The following is a 25,028-nucleotide window of genomic DNA, read 5'->3' on the forward strand; positions in this document are numbered from 1 at the left end:
AGCTTCCACGGCGGGTGGCTGGGAAAGAACGACTCGCCTAGACCACGGGTCCCCGGTCCGCTCGCGTCCAACACCAAGCCAGCCGGTGTGAGCGAAACCCGCCGCCTGCCCGGAGCTCTGCGGCCCGGCGTCCGTCCGTCACCTGCCCGCCCCGCCCTCCCGAGCGCCCCGCCCCCTCGGCGCCTGCGTCATCATGCCGCGCCCTCGCCGGGACGTGCGAGGTGCGACGGCGGCGCGCTGGGCAGCGCAGCTGCAGCTCCCCTTTCCCCTTTCCAGGGCGAGAGGTGTCTATGGGGCGCCCGCTGCCGCCGTCGGTCCCGCCACCGCCGCTGCCGCCGCCGCCGCCGGGTGCTATCTCTATGGCGAGGAGGAAGAGGAGGAGCGCGAGCTCAGAGACACAAGTAGATCCGGCGGGGGTTCCGGGCGAGCCTGGGGGGGTGTGGGAAGCTGAGAGGGCGCGCGATGGCGCCCGCTGAAGCGCGGCTGTGGCGGCCCCGGAGCTGGCCGCCTGGGAAGGGGGTAACGGGCCGGGGGGCCTGTCAGGAGTGCGGCGCGCGGTGATGACGCCACCGCTTTGTACCTGGGACTCCGTTGTGGGGGAGGAAATTGAGAGTGGAGGGCGGTGGCCTACTTGGGAACGGGGAGCTCGCTCGCCCTCGCAGCGGTGGCGAGGCAATCTGGCTCTAGTCAATGCTCTCGGCACCTTCCCTCTGGCCGTCTGCCAGCGAAGAGGGTTATCAGTGACATGAACGCGGCTGTGCTTTCTTCACGTCGCGCCGGGAGCCCACGGAGGACATGCGACCTCAGTAAATGAGAAGGCCTGGGGTGCCACTGCAGGGCCCCCGAGACCCGCAGTCGGGAGAGGGGAGGAGGAAAGCAGGGTTAAATTGCAGTGTTTCCGTGGTGTGTGCGTGCGCCGGTGGGAGCAGGGGAAGAAAGAAGGCGTGCCCAGTAGCACCTTGGGTTTCTGAGATTCCTCCAGCTTCCGATGCACGAGTTGAGGACGCAAGGCCATCATCCTCTTTTACTCGGTTTTTGTTTGTTTGTTTGTGGTCTTTTGTTTCGTTTTTCCTTCTAACATTTGGTATTTTCTCGCCTAAGAGTCAAGTCTTCAGTGTGTCTCTATTACTTCATCATTGTGTAACGTGAATCTTGTGTCTATGGACCAGAAACCTGAGGTCCCTCTTTGGTAACCAGGGGAAAATGGTCGGTTTTTTTTTTTTTTTTTCAAATTCGAAAATTTTAGATGCCCATACTTTACAGTCTTCTTTCTCCCTCCCGCCCTATGAACACTGATTTCTGAGATTGCCTGATGTGATGCGTTCTCAGAACTTTTAGGGTTTTTTTTTGTTTCCTCTGATTTGATTTGAATGAATACCAACACCAATAATGCAGAGTTTTTTTAATCAAGTAAGACTTGATTAAATGTTTTGTTAAGACTAAAAGCAAGTACTGCTTTTGTTACAGAGATTTTTTTTCTCTTGTAATTTCAGTTTGTTTTGTAAATCATAAAACGGATCATAGTTTTGTGTGGAGTTAAATGGGAGCAGATTTTAATTAATGAAACTTGTATTCAACTGGAAAATGGATGTTGTGGTTCTTTGTTAGCTGGCTTGTGTACCTTCAGGAAAGTAACTCTCTCAAACTTGATTTTGTTACGAATCTTGAACTTGAAATAAGCAGCCTTAGGTTTATACCAGCCCTGTCTTGTGGTTCACATTTATGATATAGGTGGTTTTTATTTCAACAGGTGCACAAGTAAAGGGTAGAATATTTTTATGAAACGCATCTTCAATCAAGTGTAACGTTTGATGCTTGGCATCTAGGCTCCTTGCGCTGTCACTATGCCAGCAGCCACTGTAGACCATAGCCAAAGAATTTGTGAAGTTTGGGCTTGTAACCTGGATGAAGAGATGAAGAAAATTCGTCAAGTTATCCGAAAATATAATTATGTTGCCATGGTATGGACACGACTAAACCTTTAAGATGCCTTTGGTGAGGTCAGAGTGGGAATTTTGTGTCTGCCTGTGAGTGTGTATGAGTGTGACTTGTTCTTTCACTGCCCTGGGTCTTGCTGATTAAGCAAGGTTGCCTGGCCAGGAAGCCCCGGGGAATCACCTGCCTCCTCTTTCCAAGCACTTAAATTACAAGCACATGGACTATGCACTTTTAAGAACATAGATTCTAGGGACTGATATCCAGTCCTCTTGCTTGCGTGCAGAGCACTTTACCAAGTGAGCTGTGTCTCCAGGCCCTGAAGTGGAATTTTAAAAATCTTGATTGAAATGCTTTTCATTGATATCAAGGGATTAATTTAATCATTAAAAAAATGCCTAGTTTCTCCAGCAAAAGCCATCAGAAATAAACCTGTATTTGACAGGGTGAGTTTGTTACTACTAGCATTAATCAACAAGGGATTAGGAGTCATGGGCATTGTAATAAAAGTGTTAGAAGTACTTTAGGATTTGGGCTTGAGTCAGGTGGTTTTAAGGGCTTACTGGAGACAGGCTATACCATGGATTGGATATTCTCAGGAAGCTGGTCTTCCTGGGGTTCGCAGCCGCTGAGAAGACAAGGGTGATACAAGACTGCAGAGGGCATTAGCTAGATTGAGAAATTGCATCTTTTTTTTTTTTCTTTCTTTCTTTTTTTGGTCTTTGTACTTAACTGATGTTTACATTTTGTGAAACTGATTGCATTCAACAGGAGAAGTCTAGATCCTAACTAAGAATGTCAGCTAGTTCTAACCAGTCCAAGGCCCTGCTTCTAGTATCAGATAAGGTTTCAGAAGCCAGTGAGTTCCTGGGTATCTTTTTCAAACAAACAAAAACCCATTCAGATCTCTTAGAAAAGCATTGTTAAAGCTGCAAAAACATCTTAGGTTGTCTGAAAGCTCTGGTCTTATAGGTGGTATTCAGTCTGCCTAGACGGTACAGCTATTTTTCTGCTTTGCTATTTCACTGTGTGTATTTGTTACAGCTCATTTTTTATTTTCTAGGTCCCCTTGATTATTAGCTGTAGAAAGAAGTTCTTTAGTGTCTTACACATCTGTCCACAACTCCCCTCAAGTCTAGTACAGTCATTACAGAATCTAATAATTGGCTGTTGGTTGTACTAAATTCAATAAGTTATGATCTCTTTACTGCTTCATATTGACTTACTGTTTCATTTTTGTTTTTAACTAGCCTTAATTTGAATTCTCATGCTGAACTAAAACATAATTTTCTTAGTATCATAAATTTAAAAAAAAAGTGCTTCTCTGAGAATGAACAGGATGCTTGCTTAAAAGAGAATTATCTGTGCATAGACACTCCGTGTAATACAGGTGTACTTATCCATAATTATAGCTAAAACTTTCTGTTTGGGTGGGGGGAATATTTTATAGGCAGTAGAGATTCCTAGTTGTCATTTATTTCTCAGATGATAAGGAATGGCTGCAGTACAGAAGCCTATTAAAGAAAGTGGGAATCTTAACATGCTTCCTGTGAATTTTCTTCTCCTTGGAAATGAAGCAAATATTAGCTTGAGTTTATTATGAGTTATTTGTACATGGTAGTAAATTATTGACAAATTTAAGCTGAGAGAAAGTAGTTAAGTTTATAGAATTTGGGCATCTAAAGAGTAATACTCTTCATTCTTGAAGTATACCTAATAATTGAGTATGATTGAGTATGAACATACTCAATTATTGTATTATATCATTATTGTATTTAATATCATTGTAATAGAATTCTCTGACTTGCATCAAAAATTATCCTGAGAGTATGAATTCTATTTATAACCATTTAGTAAATAATGCATCTTAAAATTATTTTACAGGACACCGAGTTTCCAGGTGTTGTTGCAAGGCCCATTGGAGAATTCAGGAGCAATGCTGACTATCAATACCAACTATTGCGATGTAATGTAGACTTGTTAAAGATAATTCAGCTAGGACTGACATTTATGAATGAGCAAGGAGAATACCCTCCAGGAACTTCAACTTGGCAGTTTAATTTTAAATTTAATTTGACGTAAGTGGGAATTAAATATATATCCCCACCCTTTTTGTTTCTAGCTTAATTTTAGAAATTGAGTTTGAATGTAGTGAAATTTTACATTAATTTGCTATAGTTTCCCTGGAAATTTATTAAATATAGAATTCAAAAAACTTAGGCTTCTTATTAGGCAAAAAGAACTGAGATAATAAAGACTTCTAACTTCAAAGACTATTTAATTATAGAGTTGTTATTTTTAAAATATAACTGCTGCTTTTCTGGAAAGTTGTAAAACTTTATTTTTGTTTTCTGTTGTTCATGGTTATTTAAGGTGCTGCAGATTAAACCTGGGGTCCTAAAGGATATTGATTTTACTATTGCATTTTGTTGTTGTGTTGCTCCTTTGAGACAGGGTCTCACTACATAACCCAGACTGGCCTAGAACTTTTCTATGTAGACAGTTCTGGCCTCAGACTCCTAGAGATCCATCTGCTTCTGTCTCCCAAGTGCTGGGATTAAAGGCATGTGTCACCACACTCACACTGAAATTCATATAATTGGGGAGGCACTTTTGCTAACTAAGCAAGCAGGTACCATTTAGCTACAATCCACTTTAGATTTGTTAGGATTGTCCTGTGATGATATTTTTTTATTACACTCATCCTTTGCATCTTAAGTAGGTACTTATATCATGCAGTAAGTTGTTTATTGGAAAGTTAGGTATATTTTCTTTTCAGATCTGTGTGCTTTTACGACTATTCCCAGATAACCCACAAAACCTCTTCATCTACATATAAGAAATATAATTAATAGTATTCTTGAACCTTTGATATACAAGAATCTGATGTCTAACTAAAATCTTGGGTCTAAATTCCATTTTCTTCATTTAAATAGTTGTACATTAGATACTGTAGTCTTGATAACGGGGGGGGGGCTATGCGAAGTTGAATCCCTCCTTTTGACATTATGACACAATGTTTTTGAATTTTTGTTTCTGAATTTGCAAAGTTCATGCTCAAGATCCATGCAGTGGGGTTTTTAAAAATGAAAATCACAAATTTTTAACAAAATTTACAGTTTTTTGTTGGGAGACATTCATAACTATTGTGGGGCCCATGTGACTTCTGAACTGCAGGTTGTAAGTTCCCAGTAGGGGACAGGGGTATATTATTTCTGTTAAGATAAGGAAATAAAATATACAGTATACTCTGCACTATATAGCAGTATTTTAGTGCTTTTATGTTTGGTAGCCTGTATCTGTACAATATGATCAAGCATCTCATTTGAAAAATAGAACAGAAACAATAGGAAAATTAATGCTAGTGCCATGTAAGACTTCTATGATTCTCATCTTTGTTGAAGATGTATAGTTTAACATGTAAGACTAATGAATAGCAGGACTGATGGTTTTAAGGGTATTAGTGGTGTAGCTGTGTATCTTTAGAATGCACTGTGTTAACTATAAATAATACTGATAGTAATTTAATATCTGTACAGAATTACAGATATTAAATAGTTAATATCTGTACAGTAGTCTTTCTAGAACCTGTACTAGCTAAAGGTGTGTTCATCACCACTGTAACTTTACAACACTTCTTCAGTACTGCAGACTGGAACAGAGTGAAAATTGACTTCATCCTTTTCTCAAATGAAGACTTTCTTCATTAGTTTTTTGCCGTTTTGTTTCTTCAAGATTCCTTTTTCCCCCAAACTAATCATCAGCATTATTTTGTTTTGTCTTGTTTTTGTTTTTTTTTTGTTTTTTTTTTTTTTTATATATAAGATACTTAGTTTGTGACAAGTAGCTAATATATCAAAGTGTCGGATGGTGAAGTTGGTAGTTTTTGCCAGGTAGTAATTTTTGTAGCAATGGCTTTCCATTTAGTGTCTGAGCAGTGTTTTTCCTTATTCAGAGGAAACTAGTTTCACTGCCAAGTTTTGCTGCTCTTTATACTAATGATAATGTCATGGGAAATGGTAAAGGAACGAGTATAAAGGCTTGTGGGAGCGCTCAGTGCATTGGTGCCTGCTGCCATGCTTTCTAAGGATGATGCTCAGAACTCACATGGTAGGAGAGAACTGACTGACTACAGTTGTGCTCTAACCCTCACGTGTGTCCATGATGGACATGGATAGACACACACAATAAATAAATGGAAAATGAAGTTTAAAAAATTTAAGAAGACTAAGTGAAAAATATTAAGCAGAGCAAAAGCCATTGCAAAGATAGAAGTACTGCCTAATGTGGAAAATGTCAGGATAGCATCTTGAACATGTTGAAGAATGGTGAAATTGACCTTGTTGAATGCCTAGAAGGAATGTGTCCATGTGCAAGGCTCTACAGAACAATGAGGACCATTGCTCAAAGTTATATCATGACTTCCCTTCTCTCTGCCTGTTGTCTGTGCTTGTGATTGTTCTTGTGTTTCATTTCCACATTGGCTCTAGGTTTGCCAGTGTTCTTCAGGTTTTACCATTAATATCAAGGAAGTATTATTATTTATCAGGTGTATTTAGGATATAGAAAGATATTTATGGTTACAGTGTGTCACGTTAATAGATTCTTTTAGTAGATTTGAATAGATGCTTTCAGAGTAACATAAGAAATACTTGCACACATTTCAAGTTTTAGTTATATGTTTGCATTCTCTGAGTCTTTGCAGTGTGATCCGTAATATCTAAATCAGTATTATGTAACAAACATTTAGGAACAAATAATGTTCATTATGTAAAAATGACTTGCTTTAGACATCTTGGTATTTTTATCACTGTAGTTACTATGCTTATTTTGCTTTGACTTGAAAGCAAGTATATCTTTCCTACTGTTTGTTTTAAAGCTATGGTGGTTTGCTTCCTTTTTACAATGCTTGATGCTTTTCTAACAGTACAGTGTGTCACCGCCATAGTTAAGGAGCACAGTGGCTGGTCTGCCATCCTAAATTAGAGCTAAGCTTTAGTGTTATGGAGTAAACTGAAGTTGTGGCCACGACTGCAATTACAGACTAAAACTGTTGGTTTTGATTTAGTCATATTTCCTTGCTGTATCATTATCTCTTTGGGTGTGAAAGGTGGGGTAAGCACGTCTGCCCCCAGTTTGGATTTACCAATATGAGGGGTGGGTGGGGTTTTTTTGTTTTGTTTTGATTTGGTTTGGTTGTTTTTGAGATAGGGTTTCTCTGTGTAACCTTGGCTATCCTAAGACTCACGCTGTAGACCAGGCTGGCATCAAAATGAGAGCTCCGCCTGCCTCTCTCTGAGTGCTGGGATTAAAGGCATGTGTCACTACCATCTGGCTTTTCCTCCCCTTTGGTAAGGGCTGGCTGTTAACTTTAAAGTATATTTGTTTTTGACTAAAGAAAAAAAAAACCTAACTATAACAAGGTGAGACTGACTTATAAAGGATATTTACTGATATTTCTTGGTTTGTTTAGAAAAAATAACATGCTTTTTGAAACAGGCTAGTGTTTGAAACATTGAAACAACTATTAGCAGTTTCCCAACACTTCCTTCTAATTGGTTTGTAACTGTTTTACTATAGTTTGGGTATATATTAAGGTCATTTGTATGTGATATTGCTATTCAGAGTTCTCAGTAGTCATTTATTTGACCCTTTTCTTAATGTACTGTAGTATATCTAACAATTTGCTGTGGTTGGATGATTAGACTGTATTTCAGGTTCTTTAGTGAGATACTCGATAGTTCCTGACTTAAGTTGGTTTAACTTACCCATTTTTGACTTTATAATGGTACAGAAGTAGTATGTATTCAATAGATGAGACATTTAAATTTAAATTTTTAACCTTTTTCTTGGACAGCAATGGATACTTTTACAAAGTGCTGAGTAACAGTGGCAAGCACCGTCTTCCAGTCAGCCACTCTCTTGTATATAAACAATGGTATTTTGCATTATACTCTGTTGCCAAGTGGTGATGCTTGGTATTGTAGGTAGTTTAATAATGCTTCCACCCTTGTTACTGTGTTTCTCTAAGTCCTAATGAGTTTATCAGGACATAACATCAATCATGGAGTATCTGTATATCTTTAGCAAACTTTGTGGTTATTTTATTGGAAATAGAGATCTAAATCCAAAAGTAAAAACATTGTTAAACTTCATTTATTCATTCACAGAATGAATAGTTAAGGTATGTTAAGTAAGTTTTAACTAGGAACATATGCACATATTGAGAAACAGGCAAGTGGGCTTGCTACTGTTTTTTGGAAGTTGTGGTCACTTACAAGTTGAAAGTCCTACCCTGCTTCATTCATCAAATAGTAAATATTATTGTGTTTTTGAATAGCTTGCTAATTTGACTGGTGGGAATTTTCTTTTTATTTGTCTTTTTGTCATTCATTGCCTTTGTAGTTTTAGGGTTATTTTTGTGTTACTAATTTATTTGAGTTTATTAAAAACTAAAGGTGGCTAACCATCTTATGACTTTCCAGCTTATTTGTATTTTAACATGATGATAAATTGTTGTATTTTGGAGTTTTCTATTTTTATGAAAACAATTTTGACTTATAAAGGAAAGAAGGTCTGTGTATGGAAGTAAGGTACTGTGTCAGCCCTGTGGTACTTATCTGAGAGGTGATCCAGAAGTAGTTTAATGTTAATGAGATCACATGTTTAGAAATGTGAGTTTTTATAATAGGGTTTGTTCATGTTATAAAAGTAGTAAATTTGATGCTTTTACATAGTTGGGTTAGTAAGATAGTGGATCTTTAGGATATTAATGTAAGATAGCTATATACTTCCACCTCTGGGAAATCTGTGCAAATTTTTACATGGTTTTTACTCATGTTCAGTCATAACTAGATATTTTGCTACCTTAAACATCAGTAGTTGATTAATCTTTAATACTATTCATAATTCTGAATAATAGATCTAGTAGGCCGTATCCAATACCAGCAGAAATTCTTACATTTTGACTAAACATTGTTATAGTTACTTTTTAAGGTAGTTTTAGTATTTTTTCCTCTTTATTGCTAGAGTATTTAAAAGTAAAGAAGGAAGAATGCAGAACTTTTCCAACTTGGTATCATCAGAAAAGGACAGTGAATTGATTTGGAAGTGTGACTCATTTAGCTTACTATGGAAAATTTCCTTCCTCCTGTCTAGAGATTAACCTTACCCATACAGTTATGAATTGGGTATCATAAAGCATGAGATCTATACCAAACTTATTATGAAAGACTCATTTCTGTAAAGCTTAGACCAAGCTATGCGCACTCTGCAAAAGAGACAGAGAAAGGGACTGTAGTGCCTATGTCTTGTTTGCCAGTCTTCCTTTATTATAAAATACCTGAGGTACTCCTCCAGGTCCCTCAGCTGGGTACTGCAATCCATATTTTGGTAAGTCCCTCTGGTGGTTGTTATTATTGGACAAGTTTGGGAAATGGTGACTTAAATACCACAAAATTCACTGACCATTTGTATATTATTTGCATAATAAAATAAGTTGAGCATGTGACTAAGAGTGATGTGAGCCTGGAGAACAATCTGCTGTACTCTTGGTTGGCTGCACACGTACAAACATGCTTCATGTGAACCCAAGGACCTGGTGGTGAGAGTCTCATGGAAGGGACATAGTTTTAGTCTAACAAAGTATTGATTACTTAAATGGAAAAAAGTCTGCATTGTATTTATTTTATTTTTCCTAGAGGGTTTTCCAGGAGAAATGATGATGTACTATATGATGATGTGGCTCCTCTCTGTTTTAAATGATTCAGTTCTTAACTTTGTTATTTACTTCCTGACAGTCTGGGAACTAAAAGTGATTTTTGATTTTGTGTGAGAAATTAGTTTCCAGACAGTTAACTACAAAAATACTTTTAATCAAAGTCAAACATTTATTTTGGTTTTGTTAGTTTTATTAAAGACTTTTATAGAAGTGTTCTTTTGCTAATAGGAGAAAAAACAAAATCTCCTGAGTAAATTGGGAGCATGGGCTCAAGCAAGAGGGTAGAATGGGAGAGGGGAGGAAGGGGGGGGAGTGGAGAAAAATGTATAGCTCAATAAAAACAATAAAAAAAAAACAGTGTTAAGTTAAAGAAGTATATAAAATTAATAGTAAATCCACAAAAATACTTTTTCATAAATCCTTGGTTCTAATACAGTGATTTGGATACTTAACATATTTGTGCTTAGGAATTAGAGGTACCTTTTTTTCTGATTTCAGTAAAAATTTGAAGGGCTGGCTTATAGGTAGGTTTTTTGTTTGTTTGGTTGGTTGGTTTTTCGAGACAGGGTTTCTCTGTGGCTTTGGAGCCTGTCCTGGAACTAGCTCTGTAGACCAGGCTGGTCTCGAACTCACAGGGATTCGCCTGCCTCTGCCTCCCGAGAGCTGGGATTAAAGGCGTGCGCCACCATCGCCCGGCTTATAGGTAAGTTTTTGGCGTGGTAGTCTAGATTGTGTTCACCTCTAATGTAGGTATGTGGTTGCTGGAGGAAGAAACTGCCGTCATAACTGAGTCCATAATTCTGAGCAGTTCACTGCTTACTAGAGCCACTGAAAGGCTCCTTATATGTGAGAGGAGGCATCTCCTTTGGGATGTAGTTTAACTCAGCCACTGAGATGTTTACTTCTTGGTGTCTCCTTCCCAGTCCTGCTGAGAGCATGAGAGGTGTGCATAGCCCCTTGTAGCTGTGGCTACAGTTCCATCTGGCAGCACTAAAATGGCTGCAGAGGCTGAGAGCACCTGAACAGTGCGTGTCTGTGGTAGCCTCTCGTGAGTAAAAGACCCTTTTTAAGCCCAGTGAAATTTCTATAATGTATAGAAGCTATTGAAATTGAGTTGATTGTAAGGGTTAAAGGCTCACCATTGGACTGTTATGCATGATTATTTACTTTTTTTGTTTTTCTTGAGAGTTAGGAAACTCTCAGTTGGACACAAGCCAATCGTCCTGTCTTGTTTCTGCACTATAGTTGAAGGTGTAAGTTGGAGAACAGCTGTTTAGCTGCTTAAAATAATGGTGGTCTTGAACATCATTTTTCTCTTTCTCCTGCCAGGGAGGACATGTATGCTCAGGACTCTATAGAGCTACTAACAACATCTGGTATCCAGTTTAAAAAACACGAGGAGGAAGGAATTGAGACCCAATACTTTGCAGAGCTGCTTATGACTTCAGGAGTGGTTCTTTGTGAAGGGGTCAAATGGTTATCATTTCATAGGTAAAAATAAATTTTAAAAAAGATTGCAATGTGCTTCCATCCTATCTCTACCTTACACTTGCTTGGCTATATCAGAAATTCTATGCTTAGTTCTAGAAAGAATTAACTACCATGAGAGACTGCCGTAGACCTCACTTGAGAGTAGTGTTGCCTGCTTTATCTCTTAACAAGCTTTGTTTCAGCCTGTGAAAGGTAATGTTGCTTATTGGAAAGAGTGTAAGCTAGAACAAAACTTCTTGAAATTTTGGCAAACCTTTGAGGATTTGTGTCACCCATGGTTCTTAACTATTTTTAACTCTTAGTTTCTGCTATAGAAAGAAGGCTATTCGGTTTTTTTTTTTTTTTTTTTTTTTTAAGTAGTGGTACTTTAACATCAGGTTAGCCACTGTGCTAAGATTCTAAAACTTATAACAGCAGACTAGAATTTTCTTCCCTGTGTAGTTTCCTTTCTGCTGAAGGTAAATCAACACTTTTTTTAAACCTTATTTCTAGTGTGGTTTGTTACATAGTAATGCATGCTATGAAGAATAACTAATCAACAGAGAATGCCAAGAATGGATATGAGACGATTTTTAATCTTTTCTTTTTTTAGATGATGTGGCTGGGAAGGCTATCCTTAAGGGGGACAATGTCTTGCAGATTTTTCTCAATGGTCATTTACAACCTTTTGTGTGTGTGGAGGGGGGAGGTTTCAAGACAGGGTTTCTCTGTACCTTTGGAGCCTGTCCTGGAATTCATCCTGTAGACCAGGCTGACCTCAAACTCACAGAGATCCTCCTGCCTCTGCCTCCTCTAAGTGCTGGGATTAAAGATGTGTACCACCAACACCCAGCCAATTACAACCTATTTAAAGTATCTAGTGTTTTATATATTCTTTCTGTGAATGACTTTTAATTCTTTATTATTATAAAAATAAAACTGGATAGTTAAGGAAGGTTTCTACAAGGAAGTTAATTCACTTTTATAAAAGTTAGTTTACTTTTAGTTCTGACAAAACATTTTCCTTGGGACAATCTTTTCTATTTTAATAAAAAAAAAACATTTTCCTTTGAAAATCAGCTGATTTGTCATTTCTGAGAACAAAAGTGATGGTACACAGGGTGTTGTTGTTTAGTTAGTCTGTCAGTATTCTTAGGTTTTAAATATATATACTGTGTTGCTGGACATAGTGACACACATCTTTAACTCCAGCACTCGGAAGAGGCAGGAGGATCTCTATGAAATAAAGGCAGTCTGATCTATATATTAAGTTCTAGGCCAGTCAGAGCTACACAATCAGACCCTTCCTCAATTTTAAACAAAACAAAAAACCAAACAAATAAAACAACAACAAAAAACAAATAAAACCCCAGCAGTGTATTCAGGTCTTAGTGCTCTTATTCTTGATAGCCTTCACATGATTTTTTTTTCAATAAGAATTTTCCACGTGGAATGATTGTAGTGTTGGATGATTCCTGAAGTAGACTTTGATGTGGTATTATATAGTGAGCTCTAAGTTGTAAGTACAGAAAGTAAGAATTCTCACATTCCAGCTTTTCTCTATGTTCTTACTTGTAAAGATAAAAAATAACTAATTCTTTTAGTTCATATAATACATCTGTTTACAGCAATTCTGCATTGCAGTTATAAATGTTTCTTTTGTTCCTATGTGCACATTTTTGTTTCTATTCCTTTTGCCTATAGCATGATTTGTTTAACTTTGTATCTGAAAAACAAACTTCTTTCATTGTTATTGATGGGATTATTTTTTTGTATTCTTTCAATCTTTTTATTAGTGGTTATGACTTTGGCTATTTAATCAAAATCCTGACCAACTCTAACTTGCCTGAAGAAGAACTTGATTTCTTTGAGATCCTTCGATTATTTTTTCCTGTCATTTATGATGTGAAGTACCTCATGAAGAGCTGCAAAAATCTCAAAGTAAGGCTTCTGGTGACTTTATCTGGAACAGCACTTTAGTTAGCAGTGTTTCCCTGTGCGTCGTGGGGTCAAACAGCCCTTTCACAGGAGTCACCTAAGACCATCAGAAAACACAGAAATTTACATTAGAATTCCTAACAGTAGCAAAATTACAGTTGTGACGTACCAATGAAAATATTTTATAGTTGGGGATCACCATAACATGAGGAACTGTATTACAGGTCACAGCATTAGAAAGGTCGGGAACCAGTGAGTTAGCTCAAGTAACTAGCATAATACCTTAGGCCTAATGTGTTAAGCCATGCTTTCAAAGTTGTGTTAAATGCAGTTTAACTTTCTGATCCTGTTGTTCTTAACAGAAATAATAATGTATAGATACTCCCTTTTCAAAGTTGTATTTATGTTGGTAGGGTAGGTGTTGGTTTGGGTTTGTTTTTTGTTTGGTTGGTTTTTTTTGTTTTGTTTTAGACTTATTTATCTTATGTATATGTATTTTGCCTGCATATGTGTCTGTGTACCAAATGTGTGTATGCCTGCTTCCTGAGGAAGTGTGAAGAGGGCATTTGATCCCTTAGAATTGTAGTTATGGATGGTTGGAACCACCATCTGAGTGCTGGGAACTGAACCTGGGTCTTGCACAACAGCAGTTAAGTGCTCTTAGCTGCTGGACCAACTCCAGCCCCAGAATAAATTTTTAACAAAGGTCATATTTTTGTTATTGCCACCAGATTGAGAATAATGAACTGAAAGAAAAGTGTGAGGAGTAGCAGAGTAATGGCTCCCTTAGAGAAGTGCTCCTGTCCCAGCACACGGTGTCAGAGAGAGGCAGGCAGAGACAGCCAGCAGTGTGCTAATGTTACACATTGTTCTTGGCTCATGAGGTGTGATGTCTTTATTATTTAATTAGATAGCTAGAACTGGTTTGGTGTAAGTACTCTAGTAAATGGGTAGGTTCTACCTAAGCAGCAGCTTATCCTGATACTACTGAACATGTAACCATTTATTTTTTAACCTTTGAACATTAAGTTATTAAAACAAACATTTCCTGGCTAAAGAAAAGCATTTCTTCGGCTTAAGAGCAAATTCACCTGCGTTGGCACAGATCCCTGGCAATACAGTGAGTGGGGTTTTAGTAGCTGAGTTTTGATGTAATTTTTAAGTTATGACCTAGGAAACAAATTTAGGTACTATGGTTGTGTTATAGTCGGTATTGTCCCTTTCTTCAGTAAAACCAAGGTTGATCGAGTTTTCTCTTAACTAGGCTTCAGAAAAGTACAGTTAGGGTTTTAGAAGACAGTGAGGACTTTACGGGTTTTTCCTTAGCAGAAATAGAGGAATGGAATGTGGCCCCTTTGATTTCAACAAATGAACTGAGAATTATAGAACTAACACAGGTTATTTGCCTCTGAAGTAGGTATGGTGGCATATAACTAGGTAAAGTTTTTTAAAAGACTGTCTCGTGGCTGTATTCTATGTAATCTGAGGAGCCTTCTCATAAGTGAACTTCCAGCAGAATGTCTGACTACTTACACAAATGGATGGCATGTTGAGAATCAAGGCTTTGGTGTTTATTTATTTATTCATTCATTCATTCATTCATTCATTCATTCATTTATCTGTAGTTGACACCTGTTGGGATTAATGACTCTTGGTTTTCAGTTGCTTTTCCCTTCTAGAACCTTCTAATATAAGTTACTAGAAGCCGTGCCTAGTTAGAGAATCAGAGGATTATTTGACCATTAACTGCAGTGTATTTAAGTCTACCTGGTGTTAAAGAGGGGCATTCTTGGAGAATTCAAGGATGACCCGTGTTGCTGTCTCTCTGTCTGTGTGTATCTGTGTATTTTAACCTCCAGCCCCTTGCCCGAAGTTCGCAAACTGGGTGCCAACGCACAGAGCGCAGACACGGGGGGGGGGGGGGGGACACGCAGTGCGGAACAGACACCTTTGTATAATAGTAGTTTTCAGAAACAAGTAATAAATTTTTACTCCTCTTTATTCAAAAATGCCTAACGATGCTAAATATCTTTTATTGTGAGCTATGTGGACTGTTTATGTTAAAAAGTTGAGGTTAGTGACAAGGTTCCATACATTCATTTCTCTTCTACTCTGGTTACAAGCACTGCTAATGATACATAATGCACATGCTGCTTTTAGCACAGAAGCAGTTCTATGCAAAGTACTATCAAAAGCGAGGATGTGAAGGTATGGTTTGTTAGTAAAAGCTTTATAATTTACAGGAGGAATTTCAGAATTAGATTCTATTTCTTTTATTCTCATTTTTTCCTTTCACACTATTTTTCTTTAATTTTTCTCAGTCCTAGTTATATAGCTGTAAGCAGATCATACCAAACTGTTTCAAAAGGTTTTATATTTGTAAAATTTTCGGCTGTCAATAAAACTAAAGTTGTGTAGCACATTGACAATGATCTAAATACTCATGATGCCTTTGCTTTATTTAGTTTTAAACAATTTAGTGAATAGGTAGATAATTTTAAACTGCCTGTACTCGTTGCTGAGTTTTTTAATGTTTGATGGCTCAGTACACTGAGTGCAGTTGACTTATTGTTATGCTGAATATGAACTGTTTTCTCCTATCTTTGCGAAATGGTTTGTCTGTCACATGCCTTAAAATGCCTTAGAATGAAGATAAACTTTCCTAGTAGAATTTCATTTTCTGATAAAAGGCTTTTAAATTCCACAAATATGCTTGGAATTCATTTTATTAACACCCTTGTCGTCTTCACAAGGTTAGTCTTTACATATTAAAAATGTATTCATATTTTTTGTGTCTAAATTTATGATTGTGAATTTAGGTACCAAAGTCTTTTTCTCTATTTGACAAGCAACTTTTCTTCCTTGTAGGGTGGATTGCAGGAAGTTGCTGAACAGTTAGAGCTGGAACGGATAGGACCTCAACACCAAGCGGGATCTGATTCGCTGCTTACAGGAATGGCCTTTTTCAAAATGAGAGAAGTATGAAGACATCAGTGCCTTTTTCTTGGTTGTTAGGTAGAGAACATTAAAAATCTGATGACAAAAGTTTTGGGCATTAAGAACCTACTAAGTGAAGATATAAATAGAGGTATTTTGTAAGTTGTATCCACCACACTTAATGAAAGTGTTGAATAAGTCTTCCTGAAATGTAATTCAAAAGGAAATATGAGAATAAATTCTTTTTTATCGAGTAAATAACATTCCATTTATTGTACATGAAAGATGTTACTTATAGAATAAAAGATGGTGCGATTGTAGAAATCATGTCCATGTTTTTGTGTTCATGCGATCATGTTTTCTCAGGAGAGCAGACAGGAGGCTGGTGACTATCTACACTCTAGGTTACTAGGGAGCAAACTCTAGAGGGCTTTCTTGGATCCTCTATGTGCCCCTTCTGAGTCTGGCATCTGTGTAGATTCTCCGTAGTTGGCTCTTCTCTTCCTTGAGATTGCTGGTGAAGTGTATTTGCTCATGTCGTTCTGCATTGCGTCGAAGAGTTTGTAAAGTAGAACTTAAAGTTTTTGCTAAGTCTTAAATGGAGTTTTTAATTTTATAAAATGTTTAATAACTCTGAAGTCTGATGCATAGTTGAATCAAAAATTGTATCAGGCTGGGCAGTAGTGACGCACGCTTTTAATTCAAACACTTGGGAAGCAAAGGCAGGTGGATTTCTGTGAGTTTGAGGCCAGCCTGGCCTGGTCTACAGAACAAGTTTCAAGGCAGCCAGGACTGTTAAACAGAGAAACCCTGTCTTGAAGAAAGAAAAGCTGTATCTGGAATTCCCTCATTAAGTACTTCAAGTAGAAAATTGTTAGGGATGGAAGGGTGATGTTTAGGAAAACTCAGTGTTTTAGGGGTGATAGGTGTTGTTACTCATTGATGGCAATAATAAAAAAATTTTTTTGGTTGTATCAAACCATAATAGGATGAATTTTTTTGCCTACAAAAACATTTTTCTCTTTGCAAAGTATTTGCTGTGGAATTATTTTGAGTATGTTCTTTTGGTAGAAGTGTGCTAGTGATAGAACACATTTGATATGTTTTTCTAGGTAGTATTGACTCGAAGTTATTTGGATTGTCCACTCATGATATATAGATACTTTGTTTACTTTCAATATAGAACCACCTTTTGGATTTTTATTTTAAAATGGCTTAATGGTTAGTTAATGGTAGATTTCTGGCACCAGTTTGTTATCTTTATTTTCTTTGCTTTCTTCAAGGGCAGTAATATAGTGAGAATGTTCAGGTGTTTACTGCCTATAACATGTTTAAGATTTGGTTAGTTTTACTTAATTCAGCATTGCACATCGACTTAAGACAACTTAAAATGGTATACCCACCCCTCCCTTTCTGCCATTATTTCTCTCATTCTGTTGAGTTGGTTATATTAATGAAATAAAAATATTTGTTTCCGTGTTTCCATGCTTATAAATTCTCTATAAAATGGTATAAATGTTAATGAGAAGGAAAGATTTATGCGTTTTAAGAAGTTTCAGTTAGGCCTGTAGTAACGGGCATCAGTCTTATTTAAATGGACAGTATATGTTCTCAAAGGAACTTCACAGAACAGCATTGTTATACCTAATGAATAGCAATTACAGTGTTGAGATATGAATTATAAGTGGTATCTTTTGGTTAAAATGATCTTTTTCTTTTCACATTCCTTTTTAGATGTTCTTTGAAGATCATATTGATGATGCCAAATACTGTGGTCATTTATATGGCCTTGGTTCTGGTTCATCCTATGTACAGAACGGCACAGGGAATGCATATGAAGAGGAAGCCAACAAGCAGTCATGACATAAAATAGTCTTTTTATTTTTATTTTATACGAGTTACACACGTGCTTGTACATAGGTTTTATCTCTGGTTGAAACCCTTAAATGATAGGCAATACCTTCCCCCTCCTTTTGTAGCCCTTATTTTCTGCTTTCAGTACTAAGTATGGCCTTTCCTAGCTGTGATCTTAATAAATAAAAGTACATTCAGGTTAAATCTGGCCTTAATTTAATATACTTCTTATCAAGCTTGTGTGACAAAGCTACATTACTGAATAATTTGATAAACTTTGCCTACTTGAGCTTGGTTTTGTTTTCCCTTTTCATAAATTAACTAGCATTGACTGTAATTTATTTCCCTGTTTCAAGCCTCTCCTATTCTGCAGTACTTATAGGTGTTTAAGATTGTGGACCATCAAGTTTGCACTTTAGAGAGTGATTCCAATCCTCTTATTTTATCAGAAATTGTGGATTTTCTCGCTCTTAGCTGGAAAAATGACCATCTGCCACCTTTTTACAGTATTTGCTTGTTTTTGACATTCAGAGTACAGCACATGTATTGTGCGAGTTGTTGATTCAACAGGACTAACAAAAAAGACAAGGAACTACTGAAGAGCCTGGGAACTACTGTTTCTGTGTGGTGTTTAACCTTCCAAGCACATCTCGGGTCTCTTGGTTTTGAATTGACTGCATAGGCTGCTCTGTGACTGAAGACTCTGAGACTGGCTTTACACCCTTCAGGAAGAAGCCCTGTGATTGGACTTTACTATTTGCCAGAAAACTGCCGTTCAAGATGTTGGAGCTACAGTCGAACTTCATGACAGCAGTGCTTCTCTTGATCGGCTTCCTTTTACTCCATCACTTTTACCCTTACTGTTTTATTTTATAGGCATATTTATGATGTCCTTGATTTGTTGACTACACAAATCAATTTCATTAAAGTCCAAAGATAAGTCTTTAGGTACATTTTATATCAAATTTAAAATGCAAAAAATTGTGATTTCATACATACTACAAAATAAGTAATAGAGAGATTTGGTGCAAAACAACAAAATGCAAAATATATGTATAAATACACACACATATATAGCTAATAAAATTCCCTGAGGAGTGTAATGCTTGTTTATTTTTTTGTGTATATCTTTGCGATCTATTTTATATATATTGACAAGAGACTGTGAAATATTTAGCCATGCAGACTATGTGACCAGACCAGAGCATGTGTTGGAAGATTTTGGTGATCATTAACTCTATTCTGAAGTGATGGACTACAGGTTGTAATGTGTGTTATCTACACTTCAATATCAGCAAGTCTCCAAATGTTAGCAGCATAGTTTGTTTCCCTTGGACATTCATGATACTAAAATGCTGTAACTGGGCGGTCCTTTTTAAACTAAACATTATTTGCAAAACAGAGGGTATTATTTGTTTTTAAAGCTTTTGTAAATAAAGGCTCCAGAAATGTTTTCTTATATATTGGTGACTGGTGGTTTTGTTTTGAAGCACTTGAAGTGTTTAATTCTTGAGCCATTTTCTTTGGGCAATAGCACTTAGTGGACATGCTCCTATCTGTAGGTATCTTTGTGTTTTGCAAAAATACTGGTTTGATTTTTATTAATGTTCAAAGTTCCAGGAAGGCCAGCTGGTCCATAAGCTAACTCTCCAGCACCCTTTGCATCAACTGTGTTGTCTTGTTGCCCTTTATAATACTGAAGAGAATTTCTGTGTAGCTCACATCTGTGATCCTTCTGCTGTGAGTGACTCTGAGTCAGGTAGGCACTGTCTTGGGGCGTTCAACTGCACCTCCTTGCAAAAGGATTTTTCCAACTGGGTCTTTTGATTTCATCCCATCTTGGAAGGGTGGGGAGGGTCCAGCCACTCTTTACCACCTGCTGTACTGCATCCTTCCTTAATTGCACATGTTCTGGGAGAGGCTAGATAACATAGGCCTGGAAGATTAGGTGGCGCACGCCTTTAATCCCAGCACTTGGGAGGCAGAGGCAGGCGGATCTCTGTGAGTTCAAGACCAGCCTGGTCTACAAGAGTTAGTTCCAGGACAGGCTCCAAAACCACAGAGAAACCCTGTCTCGAAAAACAAAACAAAACAAAAAAAAAGATTAGGGGAGGCCCTCATCCCTGCTTCGTAGTCTGTCTAGTTAGAACTGCTGCATGGAGGAGAGGGGGAAGTCTCTTCTCCCCTTCTGCTCCCCCCTCAATCCCTTCTCCCCCCCCCCATACCTATACACTGTAAGTAATGCTCACGTATGCTCTGTAAGGAAACTCAAAAACTCATTGTTCCTCAGGATGAACATAGGCAGAAATCATGCCTTGGTTTGTCCTTGGGATGCTCAGAAGGAATTTTAGCAACACCTGGCAACTGGGAAATAGTGGGAGGATTGCACATTTGATAAAAGCAGTAAACCCTGGCTTCCGTTCCTGTAACCTCCAGAAAGGATAGAAAGGGATCTTTCCATCTTTGGCTTTTCTAAGACTTAAAAACTAATAATATTTAGCACAATCTATTATTTTGAAAACTCAAGATGAAGCAGTGTTCTATTTGGTTTCTTTTTGATCTCAGAAAACTGGACTGCTAGTGTGCCTGCTTAGTAGCCTCTGTCGCAGAGTTTCCTGATTTGTATCAGTGTAGGTTTTTCTTTTCCTGGAAGTAACAACAGGACTGTTAAAATCTTACTGAATCTTAGCTTTGGATACATTTGACTGATCCATTGGTCTGGATTCAGCAGTCTTTACAGAAGAAAGGTTAAGCTAGTCTATAAGCCAGTCTGCTGTATACTTCTGTGTCCTGCAGACAGGTAATGATTTTTAGTTTTAAACGGTTGGACAGCGGAACATGTCCTGACTTGAGAAGTATATGAAATTCTAATTCCAGTACCCATAATGAAGGGTTAGTTGTGGTTTATTTTATTAAATGTAAAAGGGCCCGTGATTTGACCTACTATAAAAGTTTCCGGTGTCCTAAAACAAAGTAAGATCCTTTTGCTGAAAAGTTTTAAAGGAAATCTGGTAGTGAACACATTACTCCATTTTAAAATAAGAATTATCTAATGTTGGCATTCATTTGATCCTCTCCTGATGTTAGATGAACTTTTCCGAGGATAAGGTCAAAACCCGTCTGGTGGTATCTTTGGTTACCACTCACATACTTAAGGAATCAGCTAAAATATGTGGGGAAGGAAGGCAGATTGGTAAAATGTCAGATCGAGGCAACTGGTTCTCTGTTTAGGAAGAGTAAGATTCCACAAGAGGATCTTATGTACAGAAACATAACTTGGGGGTAGGGTGTGTGTGGTAGAATCGCTGTCCAGTCCCATCGCTTTGTACAAGATGTTAACACATCAGTATACAATCTGAGTGGGAAGGAGAGGTGGCCCCAGGAAAACTGTCAGGATTTACAATGTAAGTTGCCTTACTGATCTGTGTGTACGCTTATGTGCTTAAGAAAACTCACTGAGGCATCAAAACCACTACTTTCATCAGTAAATATTTCTACATGGCTACAGAAAGCACCCATTGTATTTAGAAGTGGCGAAAATCACTAGTTCGTAACATAATGGCACAACATTTTCTTCATATTTTCTTAAAACATAAATCACACGATAGGCTACTTTTATAAACTTGGTTAATATGTTCTTTGCACCTGATTTCCTTGAAGAGGGCAGTTTGTTGTTAAACATTTGCTGTATTTCTCAATAGATCCCTATTATCTATTAGGATTATAATGTGCTTGAGTTTTATAGTCTCTTTTTTTTTCAATTGTCCCCAGAATTACCTAACTATTAACAAGTAGTTCTCCATAGTCTCATCTCCTCCAGAGACTCATGTCATAGCTAAATTGTTGACATGAATTCTGCCCATCATAGCTTTGGGAGACTATTATAAAAAGCCTGTCTTGAATGGTATTGACAGTGCCGAGGCAATTTCATCTAGACAGCAAATAAAGATGACCAGATACTTCATTCCTTAGAGACTATCAGAGCAAAGCCCACGAACTTGGGAAGACTTTCTTGGTGTATTCAGATGCAAGTGTTATCTTTGAACAAACCTTCTCTGTATAGAGTTCAGGTAAACAAAACATTTGCTCAATAGTTTTAAAAGAACAATTTCCTAAATCTTGGAAAGATTTCCTAAAACATGGGAAGAGAGCTCTTTAAGCCAGTAAAATGGAAATGATCAGTTTAGACGTGATCAGGATCGTTGGCGTATGCGTCTGTACCAATGTAATTTAAGCCATTACATCTTTTAAACAGAACTGCTTAAGATGTTGCACAGAGAATATAGATGTGTTTATTCGAGCTTGCCCACTCAAGCAAGATGGCAGTGTACTTCCGATGAGATATGCAGTCAATCAAATCATCCATCCTGTGAGTAAGAACAAAATGACCAACCGACTTCAGATGGTAAATAACCAGATGGAAACAGAAGTAACCATTACAACATAATGAAAAAAAAATTTTATTTTTCAAATTCTTTTCCAATTTGGCTCTAAGGTACACGGACTCGGGTATTTAAACAAGTACAGAAACGACCTAAAGAGAGGAGACATAACAGTACTCTGGCAGGGTAAAATGTAAACCCACACCCATCCCCACCAGCTTCCAGGAAATGGCTAACAGAATCCTGTCGTTGGGGAATGGAGAAAGAAGCACTGTGCTATGAGGAAAACCTGCTGCATAGTTCTACTACGCCACATGCTGCTGCCCAAAAGACTGCTTACAGGAGCTCCGGGCTCCAATCTGGCACTTCAGGTAATGACAGATGACCAAAACATGCTTGAAGACAGCGGGGAAAGAGTATCTTATCCTCTGAGACTTTCAAAGTGGATTGTCAGATTCGACTCTCTAGCTTGAACTACGTGAATACAGCCATCACCCTCCTTCATGGAAGGGCACCCACGTGAGCCACGGAATGGATGGACTGGGGTGACATCCGTTCTTCCTTAAACTCACTCAACTTAAAACTCTAGGAGGAGGAATTGCAAGGATCTTTCATTTTACTATTATCTCCTTGGCTTTTGTTTATGGTGAATTCTGGCTTACATCAATTACTTAGTTTTTTTTTTTTTTTTAAAGCTAATCTACTTGAAATCCTCAAAATTAGTACCAAAGAAACCACACAGTTTACTATTCTAACGGCTAATTTATAAAACTTCCAAGGTTTTTATTTAATGAGACTTTGTTCTCTCTGTGTAAATAGTGCATACAAGGCACAAAAGCGTCTGAGTTTATTTACTGAGGCCAAACATTTTGGCATCATTAAACACATTTTAGTTTACCTTAAACTACATTTCCAAAAGAGCACACTGTTTAGTTTATGGTAAACTAAACTTCCAAAAGTATATGATTTTTAAATGATTTGCATAATTTAATCCTGATATTTTTTTGAGGAAAATTATATCCCAATGATCATAGTTTTGATGAAAGGACGCAGAGATGATAGAGATGTGTTAGACGAATAATCCGTTGATCCATCAAAAATGCTTAGAACTCAGTAAAGTCACCATAAAATAGGGCAAGCAGTTAAAAAAAAAACAAGTTTTATAACATCCAGACCAATAGCAGTGTTACTAAGCAATCTTCACAATAATTAGCATAAATCCCCTCTGACTTCAAATTAAAAGACATGAAAATAAATTTCTGATATAAGTTCTTTGTCAAAACATTATATTAGCTGTGACAAAAGGTGTTATCCAATCGCTTTGAAGAGTGAACCCAAGCTTCAGTGTTCATACCTATTTTCCAATGGGAGACAAAGTCTAGAATTAGAGTTGAACCTTCCACAAAGGGATGGAGACCTTCAGCCATGGGCTTCTTGACCTTCGTAATGAATTCATACTGCAGTTCCCATGCCTGAAGCCAGATTCACATCAAGGGGAAAACTCAAAGAAGGAAGACTTCTCACCACTTCTGAATACAACTTAGCATTATATCGTGACTTGAAAATTTTTAAATTGGAAGATGAATCTACATTTTCTGAAAGAGAGTACCAAATGACTAATGGGATTATACGTTAAATTGTACAACCGTGAATGAAAACGGGCCCATTAACTTATTCTTAGTTTTCAGCAGAAAATAGTTCCTTTTTAGTTGCTTTTAAAGGAATTTTTGTTAGTTATAGCCGTTTATATATTGGACTGAACTGTGTTCTGCTGTATCAGCTTGGTAATGACTCCTCAAAATTCTTCATACCGCTGGGTAGGATCCCCATCACTGATGAAGAAAATTGCATATTTAGCCAAAGGGACATAGGGATAATTGGTCAACGGTGCCTTCCTGTGGGGAGCCTGTTCCATCCTTCCACAGCCTTAGAACCTTAAAAGCAAACAAAAACCATGGAGCTATGTTAAACATACAAACTAAGCAACTCATTCACTATTTATCACACAGCCCCTGTTCAACACTGTTTCCTATGCTGCAAGGCTTGGTAGATCTTGAATACAGATCTCCAGGTCTAACGTAACCCACAAGAGATAGTAAGAGCTTACTAAATGGGCCGTCAATGTAGATTCTGATTGGGTAGGTCTAGGATAACGAGCAAGGGTCTGCATGACTATCTAGTCCCAGGAGATGCTCGTTTTTCTACTTGAAGTCCACAATTTGAGTGGCAGTGCTTGCCGTAATTCAACTGTTGTTCATCTCCCCTGAGGCCAGTTGGAGATGAGGAATGGCTAAAATGTTAAAGCAGATTTAAGAAAACTAAGATGCATGATATCACAGTGCTTTTATTTGTTTTATTGTACAGTAGGGAGGCTTGAGCACTAAAGGAGGCACTAAAGCTAATGTTTTTAGAATCACAATGCATTTCAGGAAAAACATAACTATCTCTAAATTATGCTGAACTGAGAGAAGCTGTAAAAAGATCACAGTTTAGGCTTGGGACTTAATGCAATGGTATGGTATGGTATGGTATGGTATTGGTATGGTATGGTATGGTATGGTATGGTATGGTATGGTATGGTATGGTGGTATGGTGTGGTATGGTATAGTATGGTATGGTAGGGTAGTATGGTGTGGTATGGTATGGTGGTATGGCATGGCATGGTATGGTAGTATGGTATGGTATGGTATGATAGTATGGTGTGGTATGGTATGATAGTATGGTGTGGTATGGTATGGTAGTATGGTGTGGTATGGTATGGTATGGTATGGTAGTATGGTATGGTATGGTAT

The 25,028-nt window shown here is 37.8% G+C and overlaps 2 protein-coding genes across 4 annotated transcripts in view; one reads left to right on the forward strand and one right to left on the reverse strand.

The window, feature by feature from the left end:
• Window positions 1–252: 252 nt before the first annotated feature.
• On the forward strand, window positions 253–19,313 carry Cnot7 (CCR4-NOT transcription complex subunit 7). 2 transcript variants are annotated; one of them, XM_050147405.1, is made up of 7 exons: window positions 253–401; window positions 1,751–1,961; window positions 3,820–4,013; window positions 10,985–11,146; window positions 12,922–13,066; window positions 15,932–16,042; window positions 17,735–19,313. In XM_050147405.1, the coding sequence occupies exons 2-7, from the start codon at window positions 1,845–1,847 to the stop codon at window positions 17,861–17,863; spliced, it is 858 nt and encodes a 285-aa protein (XP_050003362.1). In that variant the 5' UTR covers window positions 253–401; window positions 1,751–1,844; the 3' UTR covers window positions 17,864–19,313. The 2 variants fall into 2 exon arrangements, with proteins under 2 accessions (XP_050003362.1, XP_050003361.1); XM_050147404.1 differs by lacking the exon at window positions 253–401 and adding an exon at window positions 528–806.
• A 2,982-nt stretch (window positions 19,314–22,295) lies between these two features.
• Zdhhc2 (zinc finger DHHC-type palmitoyltransferase 2) overlaps window positions 22,296–25,028 on the reverse strand; it is a 51,775-nt gene continuing 49,042 nt past the window's right edge. For both annotated transcript variants that reach the window (XM_050147336.1, XM_050147335.1), the window contains exon 13: window positions 22,296–24,170. The gene's annotated coding sequence lies outside the window, so the exon portion shown is untranslated. The remainder of the gene's footprint in view (window positions 24,171–25,028) is intronic.

This window comes from Alexandromys fortis, unplaced genomic scaffold (assembly GCF_014885135.2).
Source record: "Alexandromys fortis isolate MF-2015 unplaced genomic scaffold, M_Fortis_MF-2015_v1.1 scaffold_32, whole genome shotgun sequence".
Taxonomy (NCBI): Eukaryota; Metazoa; Chordata; class Mammalia; order Rodentia; family Cricetidae; genus Alexandromys; species Alexandromys fortis.